At 51.6% G+C, this 13,098-nt stretch overlaps 1 protein-coding gene across 12 annotated transcripts in view; it reads left to right on the top strand.

The window, feature by feature from the left end:
- MGRN1 (mahogunin ring finger 1) overlaps window positions 1-13,098 on the top strand; it is an 85,059-nt gene that overhangs the window by 17,980 nt on the left and 53,981 nt on the right. For all 12 annotated transcript variants that reach the window (XM_077141922.1, XM_077141921.1, XM_077141917.1 and 9 more), the window contains exons 2-5: window positions 4,873-4,991; window positions 7,481-7,569; window positions 8,163-8,309; window positions 11,059-11,176. In XM_077141922.1, coding sequence (XP_076998037.1) covers window positions 4,873-4,991; window positions 7,481-7,569; window positions 8,163-8,309; window positions 11,059-11,176 — 473 coding nt within the window. The remainder of the gene's footprint in view (window positions 1-4,872; window positions 4,992-7,480; window positions 7,570-8,162; window positions 8,310-11,058; window positions 11,177-13,098) is intronic.

Raw genomic sequence — 13,098 nt, 5'->3', positions numbered from 1 at the left:
GTGAGCATCTCTAGCTCAGATTCCCACCTGGAAAATGGGGTACTCTCTGGTCCATGGAAAATGATGCTAAGGCACGTACTGCAGCGGCGTGGAGAGGTCCCAGCAAAGCTATTAACATCGCCGTTTCTTCATCTTCATGTTTCCCTTCTTTTTTTCCTTTCAATACTTCTCTTCTCTGTTCTACCCTTCCCTCTCAACCTTCATGACTCTGCCTGCTTCTCTTGGTCCTAAAGTGCACACTTACACATGTACACACAACACACAAATACACCTTTTCACACATAAATACACACAAACACCTGTATAATTGTGTGTGTACACAGCACACAAGTACACCGTACACACATAAATGCACACACAGATACACACCATATACCCGTGCACACCTATACACACAACACACAAGTACACTTTAACGAATGGTATCTTCCTGAGCACTTTCCCCATGTCCCACCGCCACCTCTTGCTCCATCCCGGGCTTGGTACATTTCCTTCCTGTCTGGGATTTGCTCCTTTCTGTATGTGCTTCTTCCACAGATGCGTATGGGACTGCTTGAGATGCATTTCCCATTCCTTATCCTGTATCATCTCCTGCATGTTCTCCAGTAACTCACTTTGTCGTAGTCATTTGCATCTGTTCCATGTTAAGATGCAGAGACCTTGCTTACAGCTTAGCTTTTAGGTAGTGTTTGTTCCATTTCATGAATGTGCCGCTATCTGTTTATCCATCTCTTTGTCGACAAATGTATTCGTTGATTCCAGTTTTGTCTTTTTTAATGCTAGAGTGGTCTTTATTGATCAACATATGTCTGTGCAGCTAAAACATGTATGGAAATTGAGATTAAAAAGTTTTAAATTTTACATAGCCATAACTCTACATGAGAATTTTTCTTCTAGTTTGGGGCCATTGGAAACACAATTGATCTCATTATTTGCGTTCTGTATTTGTGAATTCACCTCCTGCTAAAATTTAATTGTAAACTTAAAATCATTACTTGCAGCGCCATTGCACTGTGGATGTGGTGAGAACTTTTGAGTCACCCTTGCACGTGCTGCCTACTGAGGTCTTTCCTGTTGCTAAACAAGTGCTGTGCTCATGGTTCAGTACTACCACATTTTCCCCTTCTTGTGCTTTTTCTTGGGATTTCTCTCTGTTTAAGATGCCCTCATGTTGCTGCTCCCAGCACCAGAGTTTGATGTACCTTAAGGAGAAAACGTGTGTTAGATATAGTGTTAGATATAATCAGGTTCGTTCACACATGAGTTTATGGCTGTTGGCTGTGAGTTCAGTTTGATGAGGCAACAATACATATTAATAAGGTGCTTCTAAACAGAAGCACATATACAACAAGGCTATTGATCAGTTGATGGAAACGTGGCCAGAAGATCACAAAGCTAACCCTGTATGTACCTCCTAGGAGCGTGGTCAAGTATTGCTGACTCAGTGTCTCCAGCGATTTTATAGAATATAACAACCTCCAATAACAAGAATTGACTGTATTAATGCAGGCAGGAGATGCTGTGCTTTGGCCAGAGAGGTGACCGCTGAAATCATCTCTCTCAGTCTGTTAGACTCAGGAGCCTAGAGAGAGAAAGATAGGGGTCACCCAGCCTGGGTTTCAGAAGCCCGTTGTATTAGTGTGTGCTCTACAAATTACTGCAAAATCTAGTAGTTTAAAGCAACAATAAATGCTTACTATCTCACATGGTTTCTGTGGGTCAGGAATTTGGGAGGAGCTAGGCTGGGTAGTTCTGGCTCAGGGTCTCATGAGGAAATCTGCAGTCCCCAAAGGCTCACTACCTCCAAGATGGCTCACTCACCAGGCGGGGGTGGTGTTGGCTCTTGCCACGTGGACCTCTCTGTAGGGCTGAGCTGGGGTCGCCCGGATCCTGAAGGCTAAGGCCCCTCTCACCTGCACTGAGCTTCAGGCTCCAGGTTGGGCCAGCTCTGCTGTGGCCTGGAAGCCACACCCACCCTCACCCACGTGTTGTGAGAATGCCACCTTCAAAGTCTTTGTGTGTTGGAGCGCACTATGCTTTCAGTGCCCTGGCATGTAAAGCAGCATGATTTGGAAAGGCATTTAAAAAAAAATTATTTATTAATTAAAAAAATTAACAAACCAAATAAAACATCAACATATATAATTAGTAATTTACTTGGAAAGGCATTTTGTGGTCACCTCTATTTCAATTTTTATCATTTTTTACTGTGGTAAAAAATGTATAACGTAAAAATTACTAAATGGTAATTAACCATATTTAAGTGTGCAATTCATTGGCCTTCACAAAGTTGTGCAACCATTACCCCTATCTATTTCCAAACTTGTTCACCACCTCAAATAGAAACTCTGTCCCCATTAAGCAATAACCCCCCCTTCCTCCCTCCCCCAGCCTCTGGTAACCTCTTATCTGTTTTCTGTCTCTATTAATTTGCCTATTCTGGATATTCCATGTAAGTGAAATAATGCAATATTTGTCCTTTGTGTCTGGCTTATTTCACTCAACGTGATGTCTTCAAGGCTATCCATGTTGTGACAGTGACCAGCACAGCATTTCTTTTTACAGCTGAATAATACCCCATCGCATGGATAGACCACCACATTTTGTTTCTCTGCTCCTCTGACCCTGGACACTGGGTTGCTCCCACCTTTCAACTTCAGTGACTAGTGCTGCTGTGAGCATTGGTCACTATTTGAGTCCCTGCTTTCTGTTCTTTTAGGTACAGCCTAAAGTAGATTGTGGTCATATGTAATTCTATTGTTAACTTTTTGAGAAACCTCTAAATTGTTTTCCACAGTGGCTGTGCCTTAACTCTTATTTTTACCAACTTAAAAACCTCACGAGTGCGTGTTCCCAGAAGAGAGCTAAAGTGGAACAGGAGGTTTGGTCTTTTGTCCCCACTGCCTCTACCCACAGCTTTATTCTTTTACTTATCTGTCCATAACCTGGATAAAAGCATCAGACAAAAGATTTTCATAATCACCTAGTCACATTGTAAAGGTTATTTTGTCTCATTTCTCTCTTTCCCTTTTGGTCTAGCACATCCCAGGAGTTCTGCCCCATGTTGCCAGGGAGATTTATACCCCTGGGAGTCATGTCCCATGTAGGAGGGCAGTGAGTTCGTCTGTTGACTTGGCTTAGAGAGAGAGGCCACATCTGAGCAACAAAGGAGGTTCTCTGGGGATTAAGATTATTTTAAGTAGGCTTAGCCTATCTTTGCAGGAATGAGTTTCATAGGGTTAGCCTCAAAGGGCTCAGACTATTGATTTGCTTGTCCCTACAGCTTGTGAGAATATCAGAAATTCTCCACATGGGGAAATTGACTATTACCTCCTTTCTCCCCATTCCTCCAAGGGGACTTTGCAAATATTTCTTTATTTACTGCCCAAATTACTCTGGGATTTATCGGGACATCTCACTAAGCTGGATAACCAACAAGATCTCACACCCTATTCAAGAGTCCATATACTTATGGTATTCAACTAAACTGACCATACAGGTTAAATTAGGTAATGCGCTACCCAAAATATGAATTTTTTTTTTCTTTTTGCGTGGGCAGGCACTGGGAAGCGAACCTGGGTATCCAGCATGGCAGGTGTATTAGTTAGGGTTCTCTAGAGAAACAGAATCAACAGGGAACACTTGCAAATATAAAATTTATGAAAGTGTCTCACGTGACCATAGGAACGCAGAGTCCAAAATCCACAGGGCAGGCTGCGAAGCCGATGACTCTGATGGATGGCCTGGATGAACTCCACAGGAGAGGCTCACCAGCCAAAGCAGAAATGAAACCTGTCTCTTCTGAGTCCTCCTTAAAAGGCTTCCCATGATTGCATTTAGCATCACTAATTGCAGAAGACACTCCCCTTTAGCTGATTACAAATGGAATCAGCTGTGGATGTAGCTGATGTGATCATGACCTAATCCTATGAAATGTCCTCATTGCAACAGACAGGCCAGCGCTTGCCCAATCAGATGAACAGGTACCACAACTTGGCCAAGTTGACACCTGTCCCTAACCATGACAGCAGGCAAGAACTCTGCCTGCTGAGCCACTGTGGCCCGCCCCTAAAATATGTTTTGCCCTAACTAAATTTCTTTTGTCTTGCATAGAAGTTGAAGTTTTAAAGTATGGACATTATCAACCTTTACCCTGTATTCTGATCTACCCCAGTTCTGTCCAGATCAACTTCATTCATATCTCTAGTCGAAGTCTGATCCATTTTTCAGTTTTTTAAACAATTCCTGTATGGGGTACTGCTGACTTTCATAGCTTCAGAGCTCTAACTCCGAGTCTCAGGTGTCACATAAATACCCAAGGTTTCTGGGAATGACCAGGTTATATACAATAAAGAGCTCAGTTGTTTGTCGCAGATTGGTTTCTGAGGGCTTTCATCCTTTTACTTATATGAGAAATTCTGATTCAGTGCCTAACTGGGGTGGGGGACTAAGGAGGAAGCAGATACAGCCTCAGGGCTCCTGGGGGAGGCCCAGAATGCAGTCATAGGCCAGGTCTACAGAGAGTTCTAAGCCGTGGTGAGAGCTGAGTTAGATTTGGGGTGGAAGGAGCTGCTTTAGTCTGGGGGTCAGGGAAGACTTCCCAAGAAAGTGATATTGGAGCTGGGAGCAGAAAGTGGAGCGGCTGTGAGCGGGGAAGTAGGGATGAGCAGCTCAGGCAAGGGGGAGCATGGAGGCAGGCAAGGCCAGCGGAAGGGCCAAGGCGGGGGTGGTTGGAGCAGAGAGCCGTGGGAGGGCCTGGCACGGCCCGCTTCTCCCAAGATGGAGCTCTCCTTGGGCCTCTCCTCTCTCGTGTACTCCCTTAGGGCTGCGTTGTGCCTCTTCATTGACAGCTCTGTTTTCTCTCTGACACAGGAAACTACTTTGCCTCACACTTCTTCATGGGAGGCGAGAAGTTCGACACCCCCCATCCTGAAGGTTACCTCTTCGGAGAGAACATGGACTTGAACTTCTTGGGCAATCGCCCGGTCCAGGTGAGTCCCGGCAGGCGGCCAGCCAAGGCACTGTGGGAGTCGGAATGAGGAGGTGGTGGCAGAGGCGGTTCCTGCTCCAGCTGGCCTTGTCCCAGCTGTGAGGCTGGGCAGGCACCGGGTCACCCCAGCGGGGCGAGCCGACATCCTCCCACAGGTCCGTGCAGTTGGGCAAGAAGTAGTAAGTGGTGTGGATTGGGGAACGCTGGGCGCTGTACCCTGAGACTCATGGGCCCAGGTCCCCGAGGGACCAAACAGCCTTTATCTAATCCAGTGCCTCCAGGCCCTGTGCGGTGTGGGAAGAGCTCTATGTCCTTTGTAGATTTGATTCTAGGCCAAGAACTCCCTCATTCCCCTCAGTCAGTGGGCAGGAGACGTGATGGGCGGGAGGAAGGCAAAGGCCAGTGGATGTGTTTGGATAGTGCCTTCCTGGCCATCAGGGAGGGGCCTTTGCAAGGATGTCAGGTGCCTGCTCAGCGCCTGGGACTCATCCATCCCCCTTGGGGATGCTGACAACAAGGAGGAAAGCATTGCCTGAAGGGGCACTGACAGGAAGACAAATGGGGAAGTATGAGAGAGTGGGACGGAAGGGGCCCAGGAGGCCCCCCTGAAGTGGTGTGGGGAAGGCGCTTGCTGTGCAGATAGATGGTAGGGTTCCACCACCCACCAGCAGGAGTGCAAGGCAGGAGCAGGCCTGGCTCACTGTGAGGGTGGGAAGGCAGGACTGCCATGTGAGGGGGTGTGGCAGGAAGTGAGCCCGAGGGGTGGCAGGGCCCTGCTGTCTGCAGTGAAACCTGCCCGCTCCCCCCCCCCCCAGAGCAGGGGAGGAGCTGAGTGGGACTGGGCTGTGGTGGGGTGAGTGTGGGAGCAGGGTGTCCAAGTGGGTCCTTGCAGTGAGCCCACGAGAGGTGATGAAGGCTTGGTCTGGGGTGAGACAGGGCGTAGGGAGGAGAACCAGATACGCTCCTGTCGCAGATACACAGCCATGCCAGAGGTTGTGTTTGTGGGAATCAGTGAGGATGCGGGGTCCCGGCCTGGGTAGGGGCTGCCATTCCTTGGAGCCACTGGCCAAAGTGGGGAGGCCAGGGAAAGGGGTGGGGGTCCTGTCTGGGGATCCCGATGGGGCTGGAGGCTGGGCCTGGGCAGGATCACCAGGAAAATAATGGGGGCGGGGGGTGTTCCATGGAGGGGAAAATGCTGAACGGGGTGCACAGTCCTCCACAAGAGCACCCTGACTTCTGACACCAGTCACAGGTTCAGGGGTCCCAAGCGCTCCTCAGGCCCGATGATTTGCTAGGGGACCCCCAGAGCTCACGCAGAGCTGTTGTGCACACAGCCACTGTTTATGACAAAGAAAAGCACATTTACCATCAGCGAGGGAAGAGGTGCTGGGGGTAAGATCCAGGAGTCCCGTAGCGCGGCTTCTGTGGCATCAGGGCAGCACTCCTTTCCTGAAATTAATTTGTGACCGTCCACACGGAGTGCTGCCGTCCAGGGAAGCTCGCCCAAGCCTTGGGCTGTCGGTCTTTCCTGGGTCTCCACACGGAGGCCTGGTGGGCGGCTGGCATCAGTCCCCAGAAGTGGATGACACCGTGTACCCAGAGCCCCCACCCTAAGTCACATGGTCACTCTCCGGCATGGTCTGTGGCCTGCCCCTCAGGCAGGACATCCCAGGGCTTGGAGAATACCTTCCAGGAGCCTAGGGCAAAGGCCAGGCCTCTCTTTGGGTGAGATTCATTTCTTTCCTGCACAGGGGTTTGAGTTTGTGCTTGCAAACGATGATCTCAGTGTTGGCGAGGGGTAGACAGGACGCCTCTGTGTAGAAGACATTGGACGTTGGCAGGTCCTTATGGCTGCAGAACGCTGGACTGAGAGGGGCCTGGAGAAGGTCCTTCTGGGTCAGGGTTTTCAGGCTGTTTTAGCCTCAGAACAGCCTGTTGACATGAAACCTTAATCCACAAAATGGATTGGAGCAGAGGGGCTGGGCCCAGAGTCCTGCTGGGGACCAGCAGTGGTCCCCGTGTTGAGCCATCTGCGAGAACAAGAACGAGGGTTCGTCTCCCAGGTCTTCATAGTCCCAGCTCCTGCCCAGGGCCCAGTTCCCATAGGCCTTCACGCGTCCTGCCCGAGGTCAGTGTAGAGGCCACTGTCTTGTGCAGGGTGCCCGCCGTCGGGGATGTAGCTTAAAGTGCCTTCCAGCCAGGGTGAGGTGGCTGAGGGTTCCTTGTGGATTGGAGGATCACGCCTGGGTGGCAGTGACTGAGGCTTCTGGAATCCATCAGGGTGGTGTCCTGGCTTTCCCGCCCCCATGCTGCCGGGTTGCCTCCTTCCTCCAGTGTAACAGAAGGGTGACAGGGCAGCATTTAGCACTGCGCCTCCCACTTGGAACCAGAAGTCCTGGTCATGCTGGGGCTATTGTTCCAGGGGCCCAGTTCCCTGTCCCCTGCCGCTCCCTGGAGTACCTGGGATGGCTTTGGGTCTTTCCCTCCTAGTTTCCGTATGCCACTCCCGCCCCCCACGAGCCGGTGAAGACGCTGCGGAGCCTGGTGAACATCCGGAAGGACTCCCTGCGGCTCGTCAGGTAACCGTCGGCCTGGAGCTCTGGGGTGCCCCGGCCGCGTGGAGGGCCAGTGCTTAGGCAGGGGGGGTGTCCTGAGTGGGGTCCACCTGGTCTCTGCTCCCTTCCCTCTTGAATCTTGGGCTCCTGCCAGATACATGGGGAGAGGAGGGCAGTGGTGGAGCTGGACGGAACTGGATCCTTGAACCCTGTGGTTCTCACCCAGGGGACAATGCAGCACCTGGAGACGTGGCTGGTTGTCGGGATGGGGGGAAGGGTGCTGCTGGCCTCTGAGGACAGAGGCCAGGGCGGCTGCTCTGCATCCTGCAAGGCACAGGACAGCCCCCACAGCAGAGAATTCCCTGGCCCCAAGTGTCAGTAGAGCTGAGGTTGAGACACTGGGGCCATTTCTAGACCATACGTTTCCCTTTTCCATGGGCGGAAAGATCGCAAAGGAGAACTCTGGATTGTTGGGACCTCATCCAAATGGAAAATGGGCATTTGGTTTTTGGTAGGAAAGTAGGCTGTGTTCAAACAGCAGCTGCCCTGGATGGACAGTGCATGCTGCATGGTGGCTTTTGCCCACTGATGCCCCTTCCCTCACCTTCCTCGGGCAGGTATAAGGACGATGCTGACAGTCCCTTGGACGAGGGTGAGAAGCCCCGGGTCCTCTATAGCCTGGAGTTCACCTTCGATGCCGATGCCCGGGTGGCCATCACCATCTACTGCCAGGCGGTGGAGGAGTTCCTGAATGGCATGGCCGTGTGAGTGCCTGCGGGTACCAGTGTCCTGACCCAGCCCTGGGAGGGCACCTCGGGCTCCCCTGGCAGGGAGTGTGGGGGGTGGCCTGGGCCCCGAGCAGCACTGCGTCTATCTGTATTATATATTAAGCCTTGGGAGACAAGATAATGTGAAATAAGGCTCCTGCTGGCCAAAAAGTTTCAAATCTGCAACCTCAGCGTGAGCCTGGTGGAGCTGCCCCAGGTCTCCAAGGCCAGGCTCTGCTCGGCATGACCCTTACGGGGCAGCAGAAGGGTATGCGTTGGACAAAACCACTTGGGTTTTGAGGCGCAGCTCTACCCCTGCTGGGTGGCCTAGCACACACCCCTTGGTGGCTGGAGCTTCTCCCCCAGGCCTAGTGTGGGCATTGAACGCTGCACTCCAGGCACAGCTCTTCCCACATGGTGAATGCCCATAAAGCCTTGGTCAGAGCGCGTGCTGCTGTGGGGGTCCTGCCTGTGCTGCCTAGAACCTCCCACTGGGCAGGGGGCTTGCCTGCCTGGCAGCTGGCTGGCACTCACCAGAGAAACTAAGTCCCACTTTCTGTACTTTCTTTTGGAGGCTTTGTGTTGACCCAAACCTTGATTCCTCTTTTAATTACACAAGCAATTCATGAATGTGTTCTTATAAACAAGGGATTCAGCATATAATACAGAAGTACACATTTGGAGGGAAAAGCATCTGCTCCTGCCTGCATCTGTGGAGGCCAGCGCTGTGACCCATTGCTGCCTCCCGGTGTCCGCACACCAGGTTTGGTGTCTGCATCTGGTTTCCAGCCCTCACTGAGGCCTGCGCTCTGGCGCCATGCTGGCTTTTTCCAGCATGACCCTGTTACCCTGACCATGTCCTTCGGCATGTGTGTTGGCTCTGGTCCCCAACCAGGAGGGAAGAGGCAGTGGGAGGTGCTGGGGCACTGCCTCACCTGGAATGCAGGTTCTGTGTGTCCCAGGGAGGAGCCTGGGTCCAGGGATACAGCTGGGGGCTGCCACAGTGTGGATGACGGGCCCTCCCACCTGTCCACACGCACCCCTCGCCAACCGAGGTAGCTCTACTTCTGTTTCAGGCCTTGGGCTTCTGTGTAAGATATGCTTGAGGAGAGGGGTCTGTCGCTACCCGTGAGTTGGGAACGCAGAGCAGATGTCCCTGCATGCCTGGGCATCAGGCACCATGAGAGGTGGTGCGTTGCACCCATGGCTGGGGGCCCCTGCATTTCACGGACTCCCTCCTCAGGCCTGAGTGCCAAGAGAAATGTCACATTTCCCTTCCTGACATGGGACAGCAGGCAGCTGTAGGAACACCATATGTACCTCCTACCTGACCTCCCAGTTGGTTGGACTTAAGTGGTATGAGCACAGAAGTCACTAGAACAAAGAGAGAAGCAGGAGTGGTCCAGGAGAACCTGGAAGGCTGTGCCTAGGCACCCAGGCTGGAAACTATTTCCATTTGCACTGCAGGGCTGGTGACCCTCTTGTCTGTTCCCCAACCCCTCTCCTGCTTCCTGACGAGGAAACCAAGGCTCAGAGAGGAAATGGGGCAGGCCTGAGGTCCCCCATCTCACTGGAGCTTGGACCAGGTCTGTGTGAGTGCATGCCCAAGGCTGTGCTCTTGGCCACAGGCTCAGCTCTGGCCTGCGGTTGGTGCTCCTCCACACAGGCCCCACGCCGTTCCCTGTGGCACTTGTGGAGGAGCGGGGGGTCCTCTGCCCCTGGGTCCCATGGGTGGATCTGCCGCAGCTGTGAGGACAAAAACACCCTGTTTTCTGGCCACCAGTCCCTCAGGCAAGATGTGTCACGACTCTTGTAAGTGTGTCCTTTGTCCAGGAGACCCAGAGAGTCCCCTGGGGACAACGTGCAGGGATGGGGCAGAGGAAGGTGGGTGAAGAGAAGGTGGCTGTCAGAATTTAGAGTGCATGTGCCCGTTGATCCAACTGTTTCTCTTGTGGAGGTTTTTTGGGAGTATGCTTGCATGTGGGAGCTAGGCTGGTGCAGAAGGATGGGCCTCCTAGTGCTTGGTAGAGCAAGTCATTGGAGATCCCTCCATGTCCCCCAGTGGGACTGACTGACTCTGAGCGAAGCTCTGCAGCTGCAGTGGGGCCCTGCCTGCCTGTGTCCAGAGAACTGATTAGGGAAGGCGGCAGAATTTATCGATATATGAAAAGGACAGGGTGGAGAGCAGAGTGTAGGTAGGCTGTAATTGTGTGTAAAAAAGGAAACATTTGCCCACAGGCATGAATATGCATCAGCTCCACCAGGAGTGATTCATAGGCTGCCTCTAGAAGCCCGTGGCTGGGAGCAAGGTAGGGGGTGGGGGCATTTTGCACCGTGAACACTGTGTACTTTTGAATTTTGTACCATGTTAATTCAAAAAAGTAGACTGGCTGAACAAACCAAATGGAAAGGAGGTCCAGTCTGGGAAGGCCATGGGCCCTGGCAGGATCACAGCCCGGGTGGGCAGGTTGACCAGCAAAGGGAGGTGGGCACGCGGCAGAGGGGCTTTCGGAACGAGCGCCACACGGCCCGGGAGGCTGGGCTCACTCCTCACTGGGGGAGAGCCGTGAGCTGCAGCCCAGAGGCTTCTACCTGGTCCCCAGAAGAGAAATGGCTGCGAGCCTCCACTGTTGGCTGGTCTGTGCCATTGGGAGCTCTTGGGAGGCTGACAGATATGAAGGATGGGACTGGAGGAGCGTGTTCTCTGCAGCAGTTTCACCCCCTTTCTCTTCTGCTGCCCCTCCAGGTACAGCCCCAAGAACCCCTCTCTGCAGTCCGAGACAGTTCACTATAAGAGAGGGGTGAGCCAGCAGTTTTCCTTGCCCTCCTTCAAGATCAACTTCTCCGAATGGAAGGATGATGAGGTATTTCTCTTCGGCGGAGCCCCTGTTTACCCCTTGCCCCCTTTAGTGAATCCACTCCCTCTGAGGGTAGGTTTGAGCACTTGAGTGTTGGCTGAGCCAGATAGCAGCAATTGAAAAGGTTGAGATAATAAGGGCTTTTGGGGAAGAGACGGGGCTCTCCTCCAGCTGGGCCACAGGACAGCTGCTTGGTGGGCTGTGATACTGGAGGGCAGGCACCTTCAACCTAACAGTTCACAGCTACGGATGCTGCTTTACGTGAGCACAAGGGATGTTTATTGCAGCTTTGTTTGTAATAGCAAAAAGTTGGAAATAGCCTATCTGTCCGCCAACAGGGGGTTGCTTGAACTGTAGTCCCTTTATATCATGAAGTGGAATGCAGCCTGCACGCCAGTGAAAGAGAGAAATACATGCCGATGGGGAACGCCTTCCTGGGCATTTGGGGAATTGGGGAAGCATTACTGTAAGAGACACAGTGTTAATTTCATTTAGGTAATAACAGTAAAAATGCACAGTAAACCATTTTCTATAGGTGCATATGTTGTTTTCTAAACTGAGGAAAAGACTAGATGAGAGATCGATTGAACTGAAGGTTATCTCTGCAGAGATAAGGAAGGTAGTTACATCACACACATGTGCACACACACACAGAGTGTATCAATACTGTCTGTACTTCTGAACTTAGTGCTTTTTTTTAGCAATTTATTGAGGTATAATTTACATAACATATAATTCACCCATTTTTAAATATACAGTTCAATGAATTTCAGGATTTTTAGTAAATTTATGAGTTGTACAACTGTCCCCGCTGTTCAGTTGTGAACATTTCCGTCATCCCAGTACTATGTCACCTGCCTGTTCGCAGTTATCCCCTTCCTGTCCCCAGCTCCTGGCACCCACTAGTCTGCTTTTCTGGGTGTTTCATATAAATGAAACCATATAACATGTGGCCTTCTGTGTCTGCCTTCTTCCACACAGCCAGGTTATATAGCATTTTAAAAGACAGTGTTCATGTGCTGTGTTATTAAAACTACGAGGTGAGAAAGGAAGACAGCAGGGCGGGTGGTGCTGTAGGGATTGGCTGGGGAGTTTCCAGAATCGGGGGTATGGAGATGGTGAAGACCACTCCCTGGGATTTGGTCTCCCCCATGGGCCTACTTGCCAGCCAGGGCTCTCTCATGGCACCAGTTGCTGCTCTGAAACAGTTAAGTGTAAAAACTAGGTGTTTTGAAAGTAGCAGGGGTGGTTACAGGATGAACTGAACAGCCAATAGCTGGGAGCCAGCACGAAGGCACCATGGTCTCCCGTAGTCCAGATGGAAGGTTCCAGCCCTGTGCATGTAGGTGCCAACTCACATACCCAAGCGGGATGCCCCTGGTCTGCGAGCTTGAGTTTCCTGTCTAGCTACCTTGTAAATGAGGAGGAGGAGAACAGGTGCTATGGCAAGGGCAAGGCAGCACCCCAAAGGAGAGGGAGGGCAGAAAGGGGCTGGGCAGATGCCACATGGGGCTGCCCCTCACGGCTTGACTGAGTGGATTAATGGCCTCTGTTGTAGTCCAGGCCCTTAGCATTCGGGCTTGGAGGCGGATCGTTCTAGTTTGCTAGCTGCTGGAATGCAACACACCAGAGACGGATTGGCTTTTAATAAAAGGGGATTTATTTTGTTAGTTCTTCAGAGGAAAGGCAGCTAACTTTCCATTGAGGTTCTTTCTTACGTGGGGAGGCACAGGATGGTTTCTGCTAATCTTCTCTCCAGGCCCCTGGGTTCCAACAACCTTCCCTGGGGTGATTTCTTTCTGCACCTCCAAAGGCCTGGGCTGAGCTGCGAGTGCTGAGATGAGGTATGCTGAGCTGCTTAGACTGTGCTACATTGCAGTCTCTCATTTAAGCACAAGCCAATTAAGTCAAATGTCCTTCACTGCAGC

Source organism: Tamandua tetradactyla, chromosome 23, assembly GCF_023851605.1.
Source record: "Tamandua tetradactyla isolate mTamTet1 chromosome 23, mTamTet1.pri, whole genome shotgun sequence".
Taxonomy (NCBI): Eukaryota; Metazoa; Chordata; class Mammalia; order Pilosa; family Myrmecophagidae; genus Tamandua; species Tamandua tetradactyla.
The sequence above is the reverse complement of the archived record's forward strand: the minus strand, read 5'-3'. Positions and strand labels throughout refer to the sequence as shown.